Raw genomic sequence first — 23,759 nt, 5'->3', positions numbered from 1 at the left:
ATGATTTCGGTTTTTGATGCAGTACCGCGTGAGGGATCAAAGGTCCGTAATATCATCGCTTACAAGCAGTGATTTCTCCAGATTCTCTGAACCTTTTGATGATTTTACGGACCGTAGATGGTAAAAATCCCTAAATTCCTTGCAATAGCTCGTTGAGAAATGTTGTTCCAAAACTGTTCGACAATTTGCTTACAAAGTGGTGACCCTCGCCCCATCCTTGTTTGTGAATTACTTAGCATTTCATGGAAGCTGCTTTTATACCCAATCATGGCACCCAACTGTTCCCAATTAGCATTCAAACCTGTAGGATGTTCCAAATAAGTGTTTGATGAGCATTCCTCAATTTTGTCAGTATTTATTGCCACCTTTCTCAACTTCTAAAAGTTAATGATTATTTGCAACAAAAAAAATGTTATCAGTTTGAACATCAAATATGTTGTCTTTGTAGCATATTCAACTGAATATGGGTCGAAAATGATTTGCAAATCATTGTATTCCGTTTATATTTACATCTAACACAATTTCCCAACTCATATGCAAACGGGGTTTGTATTAATTAAAAGAGGTCCTTACCTTCATGCCATGTCTGTCCCAATCGCTTTGCACCACGGGAAAACCAACCACACCATAGTCCAAGTCATGACAATCGCGACTGCATGTTGTATTTTATATTGCTACTCTGCTACATTTTTAGTCTACTTTTAGTCCGGTCCGATCCGGTGGCCATGTACTGCTCGCCTGTGTATCGGCTGGGGACATCTCTGCGCTGCTGATCAGCCTCCGCTTGGGATGGTTTCCTGCTGGCTCCGCTGTGAACGGGACTCTCGCTGCTGTGTTGGATCCGCTTTGGACTGGACTCTCGTGACTGTGTTGGATCCATTGTGGATTGATCTTTCACAGTATCATGTTCTCATATGTTCTCATAGTCATCAGTATCATCAGTATCACAGTATCATGTTCTCATAGTCATCATTGTCCACGATGTCCCACTGGGTGTGAGTTTTCCTTGCCCTTATGTGGGCCTACCGAGGATGTCGTAGTGGTTTGTGCAGCCCTTTGAGACACTAGTGATTTAGGGCTATATAAGTAAACATTGATTGATTGATTGATTGATACTTAATACCTGCATTATCCTTTCCAGCCTTTGTAACTGAGCTACTGTGTGGAGCAATTTCCCTTAAAGTTTGTCAAAGTCTAATTTTGGGCATAGAATTTGACGTCGTCTCATGACTTACCCCAGGGGTCACCAACCTTTTTGAAAGCAAGAGCTACTTCTTAGGTACTGATTAATGCGAAGGGCTACCAGTTTGATACACATTTTAAAAAATTGCCAGAAATAGCCAATTTGCTCAATGTACCTTTAATAAATAAATCTATATATATAAAAAAGAGTATTTCTGTCTGTTTGTTTTTCCTTTTAGAGAAGGTTTTTTGTAGCGAATAAATGATGAAAAAAACATTTAATTGAACGGTTTAAAAGAGGAGAAAACACGAAAAAAATGAAACATTAATTTTTAAACATATTTTATCTTCAATTTCGACCCTTTAAAATTAAAAATTCAGCAGAAAAAAATGAAGAGAAAAACAAGATAATTTGAATCTTTTTGAAAAATTTAAAAAAGAGTTTATGGAACATCATTAGTAATTTTTCCTGGTTAAGATTAATTTTAGAATTTTGATGACATGTTTTAAATAGGTTAAAATCCAATCTGCACTTTGTTAGAATATATAACAAATTGGACCAAGCTACATTTCTAACAAAGACAAATCATTATTTCTTCTACATTTTCCAGAACAAAAATTTCAAAAGAAATTCAAAAGACTTTGAAATTAGATTTAAATTTGATTCTGCAGAATTTCTAGATTTGCCAGAATAATTTTTTGGAATTTTAATCAGAAGAAATATTTCACAAATATTCTTCGTGGAAAAAACAGAAGCTAAATTGAAGAATTAAATTAAAATGTATTTATTATTCTTTACAAAAAAAATACTTGAACATTGATTTAAATTGTCAGGAAAGAAAAGGAAGGAATTTAAAAGGCACATGTTTGAAAATCCTAAAATCATGTTTAAGGTTGTATTTTTTCTCTAAAATTGTCTTTTTGAAAGTTATAAGAAGCAAAGTAAAAAAATACATGAATTTATTTAAACAAGTGAAGACCGAGTCTTTAAAATATTTTCTTGGATTTTCAAATTCTATTTGAGTTTTGTCTCTCTTAGAATTAAAAATGTCAAGCAAAGCGAGACCAGCTTGCTATTAAATAAATGAAATTTAACAAATAGAGGCAGCTCACTGGTAAGTGCTGCTATTTGAGCTATTTTTAGAACAGGCCCGCGGGCGACTCATCTGGTCCTTACGGGCTACCTGGTGACCCCTGACTTACCTTCTTTAAAGGAATCATACCGTCAACACGGTTTAGCTCGGTTGGTAGAGTGTCCGTGCCAGCAACTTGAGGGTTGCAGGTTCGATTCCCGCTTCCGCCATCCTAGTCACTGCCGTTGTGTCCTTGGGCAAGACACTTTACCCACCTGCTCCCAGTGCCACCCACACTGGTTTGAATGTAACTTAGATATTGGGTTTCACTATGTAAAGCGCTTTGAGTCACTAGAGAAAAAGCGCTATATAAATCTAATTCGCTTCACAACACTTACGTTCCGCTGGCTTTCTTTCCTCAGGAGCAGGGCGGCCATGGAGGCGCAGAGCATCAACACGGCGCCGACGACGACAACCGCGGCTCCGTACCTCAGCATTCGACCGAGCCCCGAGGCGGTTTGGACCTTCCCCCGAAAGCAAAAGCCCCAATTAGCTGTCTCACACCTGTGCTAACGAGGTTAATTATAAAGACTTACCTGCGGTGAGCGACGCTCAAGGGAGCCAGATTGCTGCATTTTGGGTTTTTCTTCCATCATGGCCTTCATGACGCCCTCTCCTCGTCCTCGTCTTTCCAGAACTCTCCGGCTCCTCTCACAGCACAGCCCTGCTCGCGCTCCAAGATTCTTTTTAACGCGTCGGTGCGAATGACGTGCAGCTGGGATGAATTCTTTTGGTCTCGATGTTACCTGCATGTGCCCAAAATGAGGCGGCTATTCCGGGGTAAGTGCAAACTAAGAGTGTGCAGCTCGATACAAAGTAGCAAATGTCATCGCTCGTTGCACCGCCAAACGCTCCGTCTAATAGTTTGATTGACTTCGTGAACCGCGGCGCCCGCTCGCAACATCGCCATGCAATCAACAAAAACACTGATTATTAAATTTTCCTGCAATGAAAGGCAGCTCGGCGGTCACGTGATCTCCTGCCTCAAACACAAAGGGAAAAAAAAAAGAAGACAGGAAAAAAAACAAACAAACAAACCGGGTAACCGAGTCAAATAAGCAGTTCTGCCGTTGCCTGGAAACGGATTGAACCTCATTTTCTGGATAATTGGTATGCTGGAAGGCAATCAGAAAGGTGATGGAGTTATTTGACCTTTAGAGGAAAATATGCAATTGTGAGCGCATTTGATCAACAACGCGGTATTTGCATGCAAATTGGAGGGAGGCGGCGCACGGAACCGCAGGAATGACCGTGACGGTCTTCGGCGTGTTGTCGCTTGAGGAGGGGAGCTCATTTCGACGCCTAGATGAGGTTGTTTGGATGCGGCCCGTGTTCTGTACCGTGATTTAGGAGGGTTTTATAATGATTGGAAAATGTAAATATTGTAGGGCTCTAGGGTGCAGTCTGTCAATTTATTATATCAAATGAAAACCAATAGATAAAAAGATTTAAAATTATTGATATATATATATATATATATATATATATGTGTATATATATATATTCAATCCCGGGTTAGAGCAGAATATATGTTAGGTCAGGAAAAAAAAAAAAACAGAAGCTTTTTCATCCCTATAAGCCTTTTTCGCAGGTTTCACTGCTCTTCGGGGGATTCAAGATTAGGTTGTTTGGATGCAGCCTGTATTCTGTACCATGATTTAGTAGGTTTTTAAAATGATTGGAACATGTAAATATTGTAGGGCTTTGGGGTGTATTCTGTCAATTTATTATATCAAATGAAAACCAATAGATAAATAGATTTAAAATTATTGATATATATATATATGTATATATATATATTCAATACCGGGTTGGAGCAGAATATATGTTAGGTCAGGAAAAAAAAAAACAGAAGCTTTTTCATCCCTATAAGCCTGTTTCGCAGGTTTCACTGCTCTTCAGGGGATTCAAGATTAGTTTGTTTGGATGCAGCCTGTATTCTGTACCATGATTTAGTAGGTTTTTAAAATGATTGGAAAATGTAAATATTGTAAGGCTTTGGGGTGTATTCTTTCAATGTATTATATAAAATGAAAATGAAGAGATAAATACATTTAAAACTACATATGTTATCTAAATGTCTATATAGTCGAGGTTACTGTGGTTTATCCGTTATACAGTGCTCAGTAACGGGTTAGAGCTGAATATATGGTAGGTCAGGAAAAAAAAAAAACAGAAGCTTTTTCGTCCCTATAAGCCTGTTTCGCAAGTTTCCCTGCTCTTCGGGGGATTCAAAATTAGGTTGTTTGGATGCGGCCTGTATTCTGTACCATTAATTAGTAGGTTTTTAAAATGATTGGAAAATGTAAATATTGTAGGGCTTTGGGGTGTATTCTGTCAATTTATTATATAAAATGAAGAGATAAATACATTTACAACTACATATGTTATCTAAATGTCTATATAGTCGAGGTTACTGTGGGTCATCCGTTATACAGTGCTCAGTAACGGGGTAGAGCGGAATATATGGTAGGTCAGAAAAAAAAACCAGAAGCTTTTTCATCCCTATAAGCCTGTTTCGCAAGTTTCCCTGCTCTTCGGGGGATTCAAGATTAGGTTGTTTGGATGCGGCCTGTATTCTGTACCATTAATTAGTAGGTTTTTAAAATGATTGGAAAATGTAAATACTGTAGGGCTTTGGAGTGTATTCTTTCAATTTATTATATAAAATGAAAATGAAAAGATAAACACATTTAAAACTACGTATGTTATCTACATGTCTATATAGTCGAGGTTACTGTGGTTTATCCATTATACAGTGCTCGGTACCGGGGTGGAGCGGAATATACGGTAGGTCAGGAAAAAAACACAAAGGCTTTTTTTCATCCTACAAGCCTGTTTCACAGGTTTCACTGCTCTTCAGGGGATTCAAGATTAGGTTGTTTGGATGCAGCCTGTATTCTGTACCAGGATTTAGTAGGTTTTTACAATGATTGGAAAATGTAAATATTGTAGAGCTTTGGGGTGTATTCTGTCAATTTATTACATAAAATGAAAATGAAAAAATAAATACATTTAAAACTACATATGTTATCTAAATGTCTATATAGTCGAGGTTACTGTGGGTCATCCGTTATACAGTGCTCAGTAACGGGGTGGAGCGGAATATACGTTAGGTCAGGAAAAAAAACACAAAGGCTTTTTTTCATCCTACAAGCCTGTTTCACAGGTTTCACTGCTCTTCAGGGGATTCAAGATTAGGTTGTTTGGATGCAGCCTGTATTCTGTACCAGGATTTAGTAGGTTTTTACAATGATTGGAAAATGTCAATATTGTAGAGCTTTGGGGTGTATTCTGTCAATTTATTATATAAAATGAAAACCAAAAGATGAATAGATCTATCTATCTATCCATCTATCTATCTATCTATCTATCTATCTATCTATCTATCTATCTATCTATCTATCTATTTATCTATCTATCTATCTATCTATCTATCTATCTATCTATTTATCTATCTATCCATCTATCTATCTATGTATCTCAGGGAATTAAAAATGAGGTTGTTTGGATGCAGCCTGTATTCTGTACCATGATTTAGGGGATTTTAAATCCCCTGAAGATCAGGCTAGTAGGGATGAAATAGTTTGTGTTTATATATATATATATATATATATATATATATATATATATATATATATATATATATATATATATATATATATATATATATATACATATATATATATATATATATATATATACATATATATATATATATATATATATTTTTTTTTTTTTAAAGTCTGAACATATTTTTGAAGGGGGTAAGTTTAGTTCATTGTTCATTTTAATTTCTTAATCCATTGCACAATTTAGCCGTTATCGTAGAAAAAAAAAATCCATAGATTAGTTGCACTTTTGTATAAACCATAGGTTTCAAAGCTTGGGAAAAAAGTAAATGAACAGATTTAATGTATAAATACAATTTTTAGGAATGTAGGGTTTGTTTTGTTGATTCCAGTAATTAATGGCACAATACAATATTTCTTAGATCCGGTGTGTTCTCAGATGGATTCTTTCCCCATTCCCAAAAATGTGTAAAATTATGTAATTTAATAATCGGAAAATTTATTTATTTTACAAATTGCTTTTTTTTTTTTTTTTGACAGTTCAATTTATTGAAATTAATCAATCGGTAGCTTAGTTTTTTTCTAAATGTAATGCACTGTAACACATTGTAAAAACACATTTGAAATGTTCAGGACTTGTCTGTCATTCAGTAAAATAAATAAAAGCTATTGTCTTTTCATCAATCTGTTTATTTTTTACAGGATTTTAGTAGGGTTTTGTAGAAGAACTAATGCATTACTTACAGTATGTAATGACTGATGAAATAATTCCTTAAAATATGTTTTGATTTTTAAATCATTGAGTATAACTTTTTGTAGAAAACCCTTCTAAATTCTCGTGATAATAGGCTCCCTCTGTTATTTTGTAACACAATTTCTGTATTTTTTTCTGAATAACTAGTTACTACTCTGTCTATATACTTATCGATTTTATTTTCATACGAAAAATCTCGCAAAATGTGTCAATTTCCCAAGCAACATTCATGAAAATAAATCAAATTAGTACTCATGCATATATAATCAAGTCTAATTGGTCACAGAACAACATTTTTTGGTGTACTTTAGAATATACCATACCAATTCTGGCACTACATGTTATTAATGGAGCCTAATTTAGTAGGATTGTTGACAAAAAGTAATTAAAAACTGGATTTATGAAAATAAAATTAAAAACCCATGACTGCATAGATAAACAAGTCTAATTATTCATTGAAAATTCTCTCCTTATTCCTCGTCCTGCAGGGATGATACTTGTATGAAACTTACTATATTTGAATAGTGATTTAAAAGTAGCTAAAACACTGCCGACTGCAGATGGATGCTAGCTAGCTATGTTTCAAAGCACCAAAGCATTACATTTATCGTTTTTAAGCCAAAATGCGTCCATTCTGCCTCTTAGGTCTTCACACTGTGTCTGCTTGTAAGTACTCAGTACGTGTACATTGCCGAACGTGCTCCTCTGGTAGTGCCATGATGTCTGTTAAAAAAAAAACTACTGGTATTTCTAAAATGAAGTATAGTACTAATTAATTAATTAATTAGTAACTGTACTTTATTAGTACCAGTATACCGTACAACCCTACAAGAATGTAATATGATTTTCTAAAAAAAATAACCAAAAAAAACATATTTTACATTTTATTTCTTAAATTGAATGCTTAAAAAAACAACAAAAAAACAAGACTTTGGAATTGTAGCTTTTTTGTGGCAACATATACAATTTTACAATTCGCATTAGAAGATGATTATTTTTGTTTGACCAGATTATCTTATTTCTTAATGTTCTGTAACTATTAAAAAAAAAAATCATTAAATACATACATTTTCGTACCAAAAAATAATTAAAAAAAAAAAAACTTGCCCTCCATATTCGTCGAATATACAAAGCCTGAATCACCATCATTTTAACATAATATTAACATGCTTTATGACTTCCTACAAATACAAATGTATGTGACATCAACACATTTTTTTCAGTTTATTTGTGCAACATAGTGACCAAAAAAAAAAAAAAAAAGAAAGAAGAAACGATCCAGCACAAATATTGTTCATATTGATTGTTTTTCACAGCAGGAGAGCCCCTTTATGTCCTCAATTAAATAACACATGCTCTTGAAAAGTCATAACAAAATTCATCTTTACATTGAAGCCTTATGAAAAATATATTATCGATGTACAAAAATCTTGCATATTACACATGATCATATGACGGACACATGACAGACCACAAGTCACGACATACAGTAAAGTCATTAACTGTACAGTAAAAAGTCCATCCGTTTGTCGTCTTTTAAGAGTTTGTGTATTCTGGGATGGAGATCTCGTCCGTTTCTTGTATTCTGGCCGGCGTCGGCGGCCCCACGAGGATGTAATCAAACTCCTGGTGTTGGACTTTTTCGTACACGCTCTGCAGGCCGTTGCCTTTAGGCACGTGGGATGGGTAGTAGTGTTCCCTCCTGGTGTCCCGGGGAAGGGATGCCGTCCTGGAGAAGGTGGACAGGTTGGGTCCCGAGGCCATGCTGGTGTTGGGCCTGGTGGCCGAGGGGCTCCAGCATCTGTCCGAGTGGCCCAGCACTTTGCACTCGCTCGTGCACGCCCACAAAGCTGTAAGGGAACGGTAGCTTAATTACGGCAGGAATATTTAATTACATGTTCACTCACTATTAGTCTTTTTTTTGGACATCCTTCACAGTAGACCATACATGCCAACCCTCCCGGATTTTCCGGGAGACTCCCGAAATTCAGGCGGAGCTGGAGGCCACGCCCCCTCCAGCTCCATGCGGACGTGAGTGACGTGTATAAAGAGCGTGTCTGCCCAATGACGTTATAACAATAGAATAATCGAGGGCAAGTTCTTGGTTTCTTATGTGGGTTTATTGTTAGGCCGTTTCATTAACCTCCTCCCAGCGCGGTAAAACAACACACAACAACAGCAGTCCGTTTCCGTCTACCATAAAGCGGTTCGTCTGCCGTAAACAGCAATGTTGTGAAACTCTTAAACAGGACAATACTGCCATCTACTGTACATGCATATGGTTAGAAAAACAAGGATGGACAATTCAACCCTTAACTCAACAATGAGTAGAGTGTTATGTGTGTGTAAATGTGTAAATAAATGAACACTGAAATTCAAGTATTTATTCTATTTTCATATACCTATATATATATATATATATATATATATACAGCTAGAATTCACTGAAAGTCAAGTATATATATATATATATATATATATATATATATATATATATATATATATATATATATATACTCCTCCCCTCTTAACCACGCCCCCCGACCCACCCAAGTATGCAGTAGACGTTTAATTTTGTTGTTTTTATTTTGTCGGAGTTACAGGAGCGGTCTGCTGTTTTTAAGGATCTTCTGCAAAAATGTGAGTTTTTTTAACTGGATAGTCAAATAGTACAAATGAAGAAGAAGAGAGGACCTACAACGGAACCCTGAGGAACACCACTAGAATGACTAAATAAGTTGCTGTTTTTAATTTAAATTTAATTTAAATAAGTTGCTGTTTTTAATTTACTTGTTTTTATTTTGTCGGAGTTACAGGAGCGCTCTGCTGTTTTTAAGGATCTTCTGCAAAAATGTGAGTTTTTTTAACTGGATAGTCAAATAGCACAAATGAAGAAGAAGAAGAAGAGAGGACCTACAACGGAACCCTGAGGAACACCACTAGAATGACTAAATAAGTTGCTGTTTTTAATTTAAATTTAATTTAAATAAGTTGCTGTTTTTAATTTAGTTGTTTTTATTTTGTCGGAGTTACAGGAGCGCTCTGCTGTTTTTAAGGATCTTCTGCAAAAATGTGAGTTTTTTTAACTGAATAGTCAAATAGCACAAATGAAGAAGGAGAAGAAGAGAGGACCTACTACGGAACCCTGAGGAACACCACTAGAATGACTAAATAAGTTGAACAAGTTAAAGTTAAAGTATCACTGATAGTCACACACACACACACACACACACACTAGGTGTGGTGAAATAAACCCTCTGCATTAGACCCGTCCCCTTGTTCCACCCCATAAGAGGTGAGGGGAGCAGTGAGCAGCAGCGGCGGCCACGCCCGGGAAACATTTTGGTGATTTAACCCTCAATTCCAACCCTTAATGCTGAGTGACAAGCAGGGAGGGAACGGGTCCCATTTTTTAAAGTCGTTTTTGGTATGACTCGGCCGGGCTTAAACCCACGACCTACCGATCTCAGGGCGGACACTAACCACAAGGCTACTGAGCAGGTCTGGTGAAGAATAAAGAAGAAGAGAAGACCTAAAATGGAACCTTGAGGTACACCACTAGAACGACTAGATGAATTGAACAGGTTAAACTTAAAGTACCACTAATAGTCACACACACACTAGGTGTGGTGAAATGACCCTCTGCATACAACCCATCCCCTTGTTCCACCCCATAAGAGATGAGTGGAGCAGTGAGCAGCAACAGTGGCCACGCTCGGAATCATTTTGGGGTTTCAACCCTCAATTCCAACCCTAAATGCTGAGTGCCAAGCAGGGAGGCAATGGGTCCCATTTTTTTTTATAATGAAATTAATTATATTTATATAGCGCTGTTTCTCTAGTGACTCAGATCGCTTTACATAGTGAAACCCAATATCTAAGTTACATTTAAACCAGTGTGGGAGGAACTGGGAGCAGGTGGGTAAAGTGTCTTGCCCAAGGACACAACGGCAGTGACTAGGATGGCGGAAGCGGGGATCGAACCTGGAACCCTCAAGTTGCTGGCACGGCCACTTTACCAACCGAGTAGTCTTTGGTATGACTCACGACTTACCGATCTCATGACGGACACTCTAACCACAAGGCCACTGAGCAGGTTTGAACAAAGGACTACTACAGCGACATCTTCTAAACTGCAAACAGGGAAAGGACCTAAAGGGGTGCTTGAGGAACGCCTCAGGTATGTAAATCCCAAGTTGGGACCCCAGTGTTCTATGTTTGCTAGCAAGGTTTAAAATGACAATGCAAGGATCTGCCGATGTGTTCCCAGTGGTCCAAGTTCCTCTACACAACAGGAGCACTCCAGTCTTTTGGGAAATTTCGTGCAAAAATGTATATATATGTATATATATACACACATACATATATGCCCCCTAATTTTGAACTGAATTTCAGGGGATTTTAAATCCAGGGAAACCTGCAGGAAAACGACAGGCGAAATAGGCTTGTAGAGATTAAATGTGTTTTTTCCTCAGCTAATGTGTGTGTAAATATATATATATATATATATATATATATATATATATGTATATGTATGTGTATGTGTATGTGAGGAAAAAACACAGACGCTATTTCATCACTACAAGCCTGTTTCGCCGGTTGTCCTGCAGGTTTCCCTGAATTTAAAATCCCCTGAATTTCAGTTCAAAATCAGGGGGGCATATGTGTATGTATATATATATATATATATATATACATATATATATAATGTGTGTATATTTGTATACATGTATATGTGTATATATATATATATATATATATATATATATATATATATATATACATATATATATATATTTGTATGTATATATGTATATGTGTGTATATATATATATATATATATATATATATATATATATGTATGTATATGTGTATGTCTATATGTATGTGTGTGTTTATATATAAATATATATGTATATATATATATATATATATATATATATATATAGATATACATATATATATATATATATATATATATATATATATATATATATACATATATATGTATATCTATATATATATATATATGTGTATATATATATATATATATATATATATATATATATATATATATGTATGTATGTATGTATGTATGTATGAAGTATATATGTATGTATATATGTATATACAGTTTATGTGTATATATGCCTGTTTCCCTGCTCTTTAGGAGATTACAACCTTCAAACATCATCATTCCGGGGCCCCCGTGCCGCCAGATGGACAACTCTGATATGCTGTACGCGTCTCACCGTTGGTGGGCGGCGAGTCTTTTTTGTGCACGTCCCCGCTGATGTCGGAGTCGCTGTCGTTGAAGTCGCTGTCTCCTTTGCCGCTGTCCTTGCCGCTGATGTGTGGGTCCCTCGCCGAGATGGTTGTGAAGGAATTGCCCTTCCAGATGGTTATCGGTCTCAAGGCTTCCTTCCCGTATCCGGGTAACGTGGAGTAGCCCTGAAAATCCCAAAAAAAGACATTTTACAACATGACCCACCAAAAAAAAGCCCCGCCCCGTCACTTATTGCTTACCTTTAGTTTACCCTCCATGACCCTGTTGGCGGGCTCAAAGACGCCCGCCGCCTGACACCCGTCCTCACAACTCATCTCCCCCGCGTTCCCGGCGGCGAGCGGCGGCTGCTCCGGGAAAGGGTGCGGCTCGAATGCTTTCACCATGTGGCTGCCGACCATGGAGTCCATGCGGGCGCCTTCGGCGCTCTCCGTTTTCTTGGGCGCCTCCTCCCGCTCGTCGTAGCTTTCCCTCGCCTCCTTCCTGCGGCGGCTGCAAATGGTGGTGATGAGAACGATGGCGAGCAGCAGGAGGGAGCAGCTCCCCGCCAGCACGACGATAATGGCCACCGAGGTGTCCCACTCGAAGAGGTACTCGTCGTGGGCCGAGGAGGGCGGGCTGGGCGCCGTGCCCTCGATGAAGTTGAAGTGGATGATGGCGGTGGAGGTCAAGGACGGGGAGCCGCCGTCGCTCACCGACACCACGGCTTTGACGCTGTCGGTGAGGTCATAGGTCAGCTGTCGGCTCACGTGCACCTTCCCCGTGTCTTTGTCCACGGAGAACCCCAGCTGCGCCCCCTCCGTGATCTTATAGGACAAATGAGCGTTGAGGCCCTCGTCAGCGTCCGTAGCCTTGATGTGCGTGACCACGAAACCCGGCGGCGCGTCTTTAGGCAGGAAGACGTCGGCGGAGCCCTTGTAGAGCGGCGGCTCGATTATTGAGGGCTCGTTATCGTTCTGATCCGCCACTTTCAAGCGGACGACCGCCGTGCTCTGCAGCTGCGGCGAACCGCCGTCGCCGGCCTGCACGTGGACGTCCAGCTGCTTCATGACCTCGTAGTTGAAGCTCCTCAAGGCGTAGATGGACCCCGACACGGAATTGAGCGAGACGAAGGTGTTGACGGGCGAACCCATGACGAGGCTGTCCACAAGCCTGTAGGTGATCTTGCCGTTGTTGCCCAGATCGGCGTCGGTGGCCTCCACGGTGGCCAGGTAGGCGCCGGGGGCGTTGTTCTCCGCCACGGACACTTCGTAGACGGGCTTGGTGAAACGCGGGGCGTTGTCGTTCTCGTCGCTGATTCGGATGGTGTACTGGGTGATCTTCCTGAGGGGCGGGGAGCCGAAGTCCTCCGCCATGACGGTGAGGTTGTACTCGCTGATCCTCTCCCGGTCCAAAGGGGCGGCCGTCACCACCATGTAGCTGTCCTCGTACGCCTGCCGCAGTTTGAAGTGGTCGTGGCCGTAGAGGGTGCAGTGGACCTGGCCGTTCACCCCGGCGTCCCGGTCCGAGGTGGTGACCAGCGCCACCAGGCTGTCCTTCTCCGCCGCCTCGCTGATGTGCGCCGTGCCCGTGGTGATGGAGGTCATCGGGGTGATGCTGATGCCCGGCGCGTTGTCGTTGACGTCCGTGACGTGGATGACGATCTTGCACACCGACGGGGTCGGGTTGGGTCCCAAGTCGGTCGCCTGGACGTCCAGCTCGTAGGTACGCTTGTCCTCAAAGTCCACCGGGCTCCGCAGCGTCAAACGTCCCGATCTGTTGTCCACGTGGAAAAGCTCCCTGATCACATGCGAGACCTGTTTCCCGAACCCGTAGACCACCTCGCCGTTCTGCCCCTCGTCCGCGTCCTCCGCGTTCAGGTCCAGGATCACAGTCCCTACAGGAGCATCCTCCGGCAGGTTCACCGAGAAGCTATTCTGGTCAAACACCGGACTGTTGTCGTTAAAGTCCGTCACTCTGACCGTTATCTTTGTGGACCCGGACCTGGTTGGGTTGCCTCCGTCCGTGGCGACCAGGTCCAAGGTGTAGGACGCCTGGGTCTCCCTATCCAGCTCCTTCATCAGCACCAACTCCGCATATTTAACCCCATCCGCTCTCAGGAGCACGTCAATAGTGAAGTGGCTGTTGACGGAGATCTGGTAGCTTTGGATGTAGTTGGAACCCACGTCCAAGTCCACGGCCGGGTCCAGGGGGACGCGGGAGCCCGGGGCCGCGTTCTCCGAGATCTCCACCACGGACTCGGCGCTGGGGAACTCCGGGGAGTTGTCGTTGACGTCTTTGATCTCCACCTCGACGTGGATCAGCTTGTAGCGCTCTTTGGAGAAGCTGACCACGTCGAAGGCGACGAGACACTGCGGGGAGTGTCGGCACATCCTCTCCCGGTCCATCCGCTCGCCGACGCTCAGCTGCCCGTCGCTCTCCCGCACCCGGATGAAGGAGTCGTTAAACTGCCTCATCATCCTGAAACTGGTCCTGGAGGAGTGAGGCGCGCTCAAGGACATGTCCTTGGCCAGGTTGCCTATCCCGGTGCCCGCCGCCGCCTCCTCGTCGCACTGGTACCGGATCGTATTCCCCTCGCTGCGGGCCAGGGAGGCGCGTAAAAGGGCATGGAGGGCGAGGAGCGTAAATATCCAGCAGTGGCAATAAGTGATGAATATCATCCTGATAGAATCCAAATGGAGGAAAGGGGGGAAGAGACAACGCCGCGCACTGGGGAAGTTACTTTGCGCTTTTACGCACGCGCAGCAGCCGACAAACACCTCCAAATTCCGCACTGGCGGGCTCCGGAGCGCTCGTCGCTCGCTAATAAGACCAAGTGTGGCCAATCCCCGCCTCCAGAAGCATATAAATATATAAATACATATATGAACGCGGCACACGTGGTGCTGCGCATGAAAGATGCGCCGACTCTTTATGGACTTTTTTTTTTTTTTTTTTCCCTCTCTACTTAATGTTTTTTTTTTTTTTCTGCTAACAATAACGTGTAGGCGAAGCTGAAGCAAATAAAAGAACAAACAGAAGAGGCATCACAACCGATCATAGCAAACCAGCATCAATGACGTCAGTTCGTGTGGTGCACTACCCGGCTCCATCCAGCAAAGGGCAAATTAGTACAGGGCAGGGATTTATTGTGAATTATATTTATATAGCGCTTTTTCTCTAGTGACTCAAAGCGATTTACATAGTGAAACCCAATATCTAAGTTACATTTAAACCAGTGGTGGGTGGCACTGGAAGCAGGTGAGTAAAGTGTCTTGCCCAAGGACACAACAGCAGTATATGGCAAAAAAAAAAAAAAAAAAAGAGAATAATTTTGTCTTTGTCGACTCTAGAAAGAGGTTCCGCTGCGTCCAGGCGGAAGGTGGGGTACACCCTCAGGCCGTAAGACTCTTGAACGCATCATAATTAAATGATCCCCTCAACTCCCCACAAAATGGATTAACTCGCTGGAATGAAAAAGACAATATAACATACATCCATAAACGTGGACGCATGTGGAAAAGTGCAATATATTTATCTATTTATTTATTAATATATATGTATTATTATTAATAGGGGGCGGTATAGCTCGGTTGGTAGAGTGGCCGTGCCAGCAACTTGGGGGTTGCAGGTTCGATCCCCGCTTCTGCCATCCTAGTCACTGCCGTTGTGTCCTTGGGCAAGACACTTTACCCACCTGCTCCCAGTGCCACCCACTCTGGTTTAAATGTAACTTAGATATTGGGTTTCACTATGTAAAGCGCTTTGAGTCACTAGAGAAAAAGCGCTATATAAATATAATTCAATATTATTTTCAGTGCATCTTTTCGGAGTTAAGCAAGTATCACTTTTTTTTTGTCTACTTATTGTTTTTTTTTTTTCTAACTATAACGTGTAGGCGAAGCTGAAGCAAATAAAGCAATAAACTGAGGAGGCATCACAGCCGATCATAGCAATCCACCACCAGCATCAATGACGTCAGTTCGTGTGGTGCACTACCCGGCTCCATCCAGCAGAGGGAAAATTAATACAGAGCAGGGATTTACGGCTAAAAAATGAGCATACCTTTGTCTGATAAATCGTTTATTGTCCTTCCATCCATCCATCTTCTCTGAGGTCGGGTCGCGGGGGCAGCAGCCTAAGCAGAGAATCCCCCAGACTTCCCTCTCCCCAGCCACTTCGTCCAATAATTGATATATATATATATATATATATATATATATATATCAATTATTGGACGAAGTGGCTGGGGAGAGGGAAGTCTTTACAGGTTGATATATATATATATATATATATATATATATATATATATATATATATATATATATATATATATATATATATATCAACCTGTAAAGTTCAAATTTGAATGACAATAAAAAGCAAGTCTAAGTCTTATAAATTGTTTGCTTTAAAATTAAGTTGCAGACAGAGTGATTTACTGTTGGTTTATCAAATATCAAAGTTGAAGGGGTGAGTGGTGCAGCTTTTTTAAAACACTTAATTAGGTTTTGGACTTTGAAAAAACAGGATTGACGTATCTAGATCATTTATTTCAGGGGTGGCAAACGTACGGCCCGCAGGATACAGTATGTTTACTATTGTTTACTCGCTACTATATTGGATCCACTTTGGACTGGACTCTCACCGTTATGTTGGATCCACTATGGATTGGACTTTTCACTGTATCATGTTAGACACGCTCGACATCCATTGCTTTCGGTCCCCTAGGGGGGGTTGCCCACATATGCGGTCCTCTCCAAGTTTTCTCATAGTCATCATTGTCACTGTCACCGACGTCCCTATGGGTGTGAGTTTTTCCTTGCCCTTATGTGGGCTCTACCGAGGATGTCGTTGTGGTTTGGCACACCCTTTGAGACACTTGTGATTTAGGGCTATATAAATAAAGATTGACTGATTGATTAATTGATTGGTATTTAACCTTCGTCTTGTGTTAGGGTCGGCACCGACCCGTTTTAGTTTTTAAATGCATAAAAACACCACATACATTTATTTTTTTTGCATCAAAGCTTTTTGACTTTGTCAGGAACCTCTTTGTCAACAAAATAAAACATTTTAATTTTTTTCACCAAATTATAAAATGCTCTGGTAGAAATTATGCCCTTGCCCCCCGCGACCCCGAAAGGGAATAAGCGGTAGAAAATGGATGGATGGATGGATGGTGTTGTTAGGGTCGGTTTCGACCCAGTTATAAAAATAAGATGATAAAGCAAAGATAAGAGCCAAAACTGAACACACTGACAGCCAGCTCCTCTCCCAATCATGTGAGCTTTAGTGGATTCTCATTTTACCTTGTTATCCTGTACAAAAACAAACAAAAGACGGACACTAAAAGTGTCACTTTTTGCCACTCTGATTTTGTTTTTTTATTAGTTTTGGAACTAGTAATCTATTTCTCTTGGTTTCATTTGCTTGATTGGTTGTTGTTTGTTTGATGTTGGATTTCTGTTGCTGAAAAAAATACCTTTTAGCCTTTTTCTTGAAGTAAATATATATGGGTCGAAATTGACCCGTAACACCATAGATGTTACTATAGTTAAAATTCTTAAAATGAAAAAATAAACAAAACACATTTATTTAAGAGATGTGTTCTAATACCCCTTAGTAATAGTTAGGTAACACAACAACCTTTTTTTTATTTATATGATTCTTTTGAGGTTCGTTTTACCATTTTTAAAAATTGAAATCGAGGGGTATACTGACAAAAAAAGGCCCAATTGCCCAAACCAAAAATATTAAAACCAATATTTTCAAGGATAAGGAAGCCTAACGAGGTAACCAAGAGATGAGGAACAAATTGGATGATAGATCATTGTTTTTAATGTATTTTACAGCTGATTTAAGACATGGGTCAAAACCGACCCGTTAACATAAGAGATGGTAACAGAAAGCTAACACAAGAGGAAGGTTAATGTAATTTGATACTGATAAGCAGAAGCTAAAATGTAGATGTGTTCAGATAATTTAGATAGATCGACTTTGGTATCTTTAATGTACGGAATCATTGAAAGTTCAATTTTTATGTATTTTTATGAATTTTTTCCTCCCTGGAAAAAGTTTGGACACCCCTATATTTGCTTATACACATACTTATTATTATCATCAGTGGATAGTACTAATTATATCCACACATTATTATTAGTACGATTATATTATCAGTGCATCTCTTTTTGTTTTTTTCTAACTATAATGTGGAGGTGAAGCGGAGGCAAATAAAAGAATAAACCGAGGAGGCATCACAGCCGATCATAGCAATCCACCACCAGCATCAATGACGTCATTTCGTGTGGTGCACTTCCCAGCTCCATCCAGCAGAGGGCAAATTAAAACAGAGCAGGGATTTACGGCTAAAAAATGAGCATACCTTTGTCTGATAAATCGTTTATTGTCGATCATCCATCCATCTTCTACGAGGTCGGGTCGCGGGGGCAGCAGCCTAAGCAGAGAATCCCCAGACTTCCTTCTCCCCAGCCACTTCGTCCAATAATTGATACGTTTTTTGGCCTGAATATGATTTTAAATATTCATATTTATTCACTTAAATATAATTAAATATCAAGTTTTCCTTTACTTTGGAGTGTAAAGTAGATATCAGCCCTGGGGTGTTCAAAGTGCGGACTAAGGGCCATTTAGGGCCGGCAGCTTGTTTTTTATTGACCCGTCGCACATTCTAAAGACAGAATAAACGCATACCGGATTAGAACACCACACACACGCAAAACACTTCTTTTTTCCCTACTTATAATTTTTTTCTAACTATAATGTGGAGGTGAAGTGGAGGCAAATAAGAGAATAAACCGAGGAGGCATCACAGCCGATCATAGCAATCCACCACCAGCATCAATGATGACGTCAGTTCATGTGGTGCACTTCCCAGCTCCATCCAGCAGAGGGCAAATTAATACAGGCATCAATCCATCTTCTCCGAGGTCGGGTCGCGGGGGCAGCAGCCTAAGTAAAGAATCCCCAGACTTCCCTCACCCCAGTCTTTTCGTCCAGCTCCTCCCGGGGGATCCCGAGGCGTTATTTAGTTAATATTAATAATGGATCATTTTTTGGCCCGATTATGATTGTAAATATTCATTTTTATTCACTTAAATATAATTATATATCAAGTTTTCCTTTACTTTGGAGTGTAAAGTAGATATACGCCCTGGGGTGTTCAAAGTGCGGTTTAGGGGCCATTTAGGGCCGGCAGCTTGTCTTTTTATTGGTCCGTCGCACATTCTAAAGTCAAAATAAACGCATACCGGATTAGAACATTACACACACACACACACACAGAAAAACAAAAAAAAATATATAATTTGCAATTTCTCCCAAAATGTATCCCGAATTTGCATACTCTATTTTTTTCTCGCCTTTATGGGCTCAGCAAAACACTTTTTCCCCCTCTACTTATTTATTTATTTATTTTTTCTAACTATATTGTGTAGGTCAAGGGTCGGCAACCCATGAGCATGCGGTTCTTTAGCGCCGCCCTAGTGGCTCTCTGGAGCTTTTTCAAAAATGTATGAAAAATGGAAAAAAAATGAAGAAAAACAATACATTTTCTGTTTTAATATGGTTTCTGCAGGAGGACAAACATGACACAAACCTCACTAATTGTATAAAGCACACTGTTTTTATTAAACATGCTTCACCATTTTGAGTATTTGGCGAGCGCCGTTTTGTCCTGCTAATTTTAGCGGTCCCTGAACTCACCGTAGTTTGTTTACATGTACGACTTTCTCCGACTTACTAGGACGTGTTTTATGCCACTTCTTTTTCGGTCTCATTTCGTCCACCAAACTTTAAACGTTGTGCGTGAATGCACAAAGGTGAGTTTTGTGTGGAGTGTGCTTATCAGACATATTTGGTCCATGTATGACTGCAAGCTAATCGATGCTAACATGCTATTTAGGCTAGCTTTTTGTACATATTGCATCATTTTGCCTCATTTGTAGCTATATTTGAGCTCATTTAGTTTCCTTTAAGTCCTCTTAATTCAATTTATATCTCACGACACACTATCTGTATGTAATATGGCTTTTATTTTTTTGCGGCTCCAGACGGATTTGTTTTCGTATTTTTGGTCCAATATGGCTCTTTCAACATTTTGGGTTGCCGACCCCTAGTGTAGGTGAAGCTGAGACCAATAAAAGAATAAACCGAGGAGGCATCACAGCCAATCATAGCAATCCACCACCAGCATCAATGATGACGTCAGTTCATGTGGTGCACTTCCCAGCTCCATCCAGCAGAGGGCAAATTAATAGTAGGGCTTTATAGCTATAAATGTTATAAATTGTTTATTTTAAAACTAAGTGGCAGACCGGGTGATTTACTGTTGTTATATCAAAGTAGAGGGGTGAGTCGTTTAGTTTTTTAAAACACTTAATTAGGTTTTGGACTTTTTAAAAAATGGGATTAACGTATCCAGATCATTTATTTCAGGGGTGTCAAATGTTTTATCCGGCCCGCAGGATAAGTTTGATGAGTATAAAAATCATTTTGATTTTTTTTTAATGAAAGAAACCGCTGTTCTAAATGTGTCCACTAGATGTCACAATATCAATTCTTTGTATCTTTGTAGATGATGCTACGTATGGACAAAATAAACCACATGAGGAAAATGATCAAACTACATAAATAACATCCTGTCATTGGACTTTGATATGTTTTTTATCTTGATTGATTGAAAATGAAGACCAAGGAGTCGACTGATGAACATTATTTCATTTATTCAGAAAATACAAATAACGGCAAATAAATGATTAACCACAACATGTAAGTGTTAAAAAAACAACAACAGTATGATTCGTACAGAATGTGTTTTTCTGTTTTAAACAAAGAAAACAATCTGAAGTCTTTATTTTTAAGTTATCGTGCTGTGATTTTACCTAGTCCGGCCCACTTGGGAGTAGATTATTCTCCCATGTGGCCCCAGATTTGAAATTGGAGTAACACCTCTGATTTAGTTGGTTAATAATAATGGATATTTATTTGGTTTTGTGTAAAAAAAAAAAAAAAAAGGCCTCAATATCCATCTATCCATCCATTTCCTACCGCTTATTCCCTTCAATATGATTTTAAATATTCATTTATATCCACTTAAATATAATTATATATCAAGTTTTCCTTTATTTCGGAGTGTAAAGTACATATCTGCCCTGGTGTGTCCAAAGTGCGGCTTAGGGGCCATTTGGAGCTTGTTTTTTTATTACTCTGCCGCACATTCTAAAGTAAAAATGAAAAAAAAATACCGGATTTGAACACGACACACACACACAAAAACAAAAACCTAGAATACGCAATTTCGGTAGAAATAATGCACGAGCTGAAGTTCAAGGCTAATGTTAGAATGTGTCAATTATTTAACTATAAAACGTATTCATGTAAAATTAGCCTAAAAGTTAATATGCCAACGTTAGTAATGCTTCCTGAGGCTGATCCAATCAGTGGCCAAGATAATTTACAGCGCCAGCTGATTGTTTTGGTCTTGTCTAGTGGTCAATACTATTGTAGCATTGATATATTTATACAATTTAGTTATTTTTTATAGTTGAAAATGTTTAATTTAGGGCAGAATTACATCCATCCATCCATTTTCTACCTTTTATTCCCTTTTGGGGTTGCGGGGAGCGCTGGCGCCTATCTCACCTACAATCGGGGGGAAGGCGGGGTACACCCTGGACAAGTCGCCACCTAATTGCAGGGCCAACACAGATAGACAGACAACATTCACACACTAGGGCCAATTTAGATATTTACTGTTAATTGTTACTGATAACTAGAAGCTAAGAGATAGACGTGTTCAGATAATTTAGCTCATATTTATAGACCTACGAACCCCGTTTCCATATGAGTTGGGAAATTGTGTTAGATGTAAATATAAACGGAATACAATGATTTGCGAATCATTTTCAACCCATATTCAGTTGAATATGCTACAAAGACAACATATTTGATGTTCAAACTGATCAACTTTTTTTTTTTTTGGCAAATAATCATTAACTTTAGAATTTGATGCCAGCAACACGTGACAAAGAAGTTGGGAAAGGTGGCAATAAATACTGATAAAGTTGAGGAATTCTCATCCAACACTTATTTGGAACATCCCACAGGTGTGCAGGCTAATTGGGAACAGGTGTGTGCCATGATTGGGTATAAAAACAGCTTGCATGAAATGCTAAGTAATTCACAAACCAGGATGGGGTGAGGGTCACCAATTTGTAAGCAAATTGTCAAACAGTTTTAGAACAACATTTCTCAACGAGCTATTGCAAAGAATTTAGGGATTTTACCATCTACGGTCCGTAAAATCATCAAAAGGTTCAGAGAATCTGGAGAAATCGCTGCACGTAAGCGATGATATTACGGACTTTTGATTCCTTTAGGCGGTACTGCATCAAAAACCGACATTAGTGTGTAAAGGATATCACCCCATGGGCTCAGGAACACTTTATAAACCCACTGTCAGTAACTACAGTTGGTCGCTACATCTGTAAGTGGAAGTTAATACTCTGCTATGCAAAGCAAAACCCATTTATCAACAACACCAAGGAACGCCGCTGGCCTTCGCTGGGCCCGAGCTCATCTAAGATGGACTGATGCAAAGTGGAAAAGTGTTTTGTGGTCCGACAAGTCCACATTTCAAATTATATTTGGAAACTGTGGATGTGGTGTCCTCTGGAACAAAGAGGAAAATAACCTTCCGGATTGTTATAGATGCAAAGTTGAAAAGCCAGCATCTGTGATGGTATGGGGGTGTATTAGTGCCCAAGGCATGGGTAACTTACACATCTGTGAAGGCACCATTTGCACCATTTGCTCCAGGTTTTGGAGCAAAATATGTTGTCATCCAAGCGACGTTATTATGGACGCCCCTGCTTATTTCAGCAAGACAATGCCAAGCCACGTGTTACAACAGCGTGGTTTCGTAGTAAAAGAGTGCGGGTACTTTTCTGGCCCACCTGCAGTCCAGACCTGTCTCCCATCGAGAATGTGTGGCGCATTATGAAGCTTAGAATACGACAGCGGAGACCCCGGACTGTTGAAGGACTGAAGCTCTACATAAAATAAGAATGGCAAAGAATTCCACTTTCAAAGCTTCAACACTTAGTTTCCTAAGTTCCCAAACATTTATTGAGTCTTGTTAAAAGAAAAGGTGATGTAACACGGTGGTGAACATGCCCTTTCCCAACTACTTTGGCACGTGTTGCAGCAGTGAAATTATAATTTGATTATTATTTGCAAAAAAAAAAAAGTTTATTAGTTTGAACATCAAATATCTTGTCTTTGTAGTGCATTCAACTGAATATGGGTTGAAAAGGATTTGCAAATTATTGTATTCCGTTTATATTTACATCTAACACAATTTCCCAACTCATATGGAAACGGGGTTTGTACATTGAACTGAACTTTGTTTCTTTAACGGACAAAATGGTTGAAAGTGGCCCCTGGAACTCACTGACACTGATATTATTATTATCATCAGTGGATAGTACTAATTATATCAACACATCATTATTATTACAATTACAATAGTATCAGTGCATTTCCTCGGAGTTGAGCCTCCCCCTTTTAAAATCAAGTAACACCTCTGTTTCTAATTTTATTGAAGTCTATTTGAAAGCACCACAAATATGTGCAACGAGATGCAAAAGTGAAACTTACCATATTTTCCGAACTATAAGGCGCACTTAATTATTATTTTTTTTCCTCAAAACTCGACAGTGCGCCTTATAACCCGGTGCGCCTAATGTAAGGAATAATTCTAGTTTTGCTTACCGAACTGGAAGCTATATTTTTTGGTACATGGTGTAAAGATAAGTGTTACCAGTAGATGGCAG

At 39.7% G+C, this 23,759-nt stretch overlaps 2 protein-coding genes across 2 annotated transcripts in view; both read right to left on the bottom strand.

Annotated features, from left to right (window-relative positions):
• The window catches only part of LOC133537916 (leukocyte cell-derived chemotaxin 1-like), a 33,707-nt gene extending 30,711 nt beyond the window's left edge, over positions 1 to 2,996 (bottom strand). The window contains exons 1-2 of the mRNA XM_061879069.1: positions 2,852 to 2,996; positions 2,654 to 2,779 (exon numbers count right to left, since the gene is read on the bottom strand). Of these exons, the coding sequence (XP_061735053.1) occupies positions 2,654 to 2,779; positions 2,852 to 2,920 (195 nt within the window). The 5' untranslated portion in view covers positions 2,921 to 2,996. The remainder of the gene's footprint in view (positions 1 to 2,653; positions 2,780 to 2,851) is intronic.
• Positions 2,997 to 7,570: 4,574 nt separating this feature from the next.
• si:ch211-199f5.1 (protocadherin-8) overlaps positions 7,571 to 23,759 on the bottom strand; it is a 151,301-nt gene continuing 135,112 nt past the window's right edge. The window contains exons 2-4 of the mRNA XM_061878899.1: positions 12,168 to 14,727; positions 11,894 to 12,092; positions 7,571 to 8,491 (exon numbers count right to left, since the gene is read on the bottom strand). Coding sequence (XP_061734883.1) covers positions 8,178 to 8,491; positions 11,894 to 12,092; positions 12,168 to 14,727 — 3,073 coding nt within the window. The 3' untranslated portion in view covers positions 7,571 to 8,177. The remainder of the gene's footprint in view (positions 8,492 to 11,893; positions 12,093 to 12,167; positions 14,728 to 23,759) is intronic.

This window comes from Nerophis ophidion, linkage group LG19, assembly GCF_033978795.1.
Source record: "Nerophis ophidion isolate RoL-2023_Sa linkage group LG19, RoL_Noph_v1.0, whole genome shotgun sequence".
NCBI lineage: Eukaryota > Metazoa > Chordata > Actinopteri > Syngnathiformes > Syngnathidae > Nerophis > Nerophis ophidion.
The sequence above is the reverse complement of the archived record's forward strand: the minus strand, read 5'-3'. Positions and strand labels throughout refer to the sequence as shown.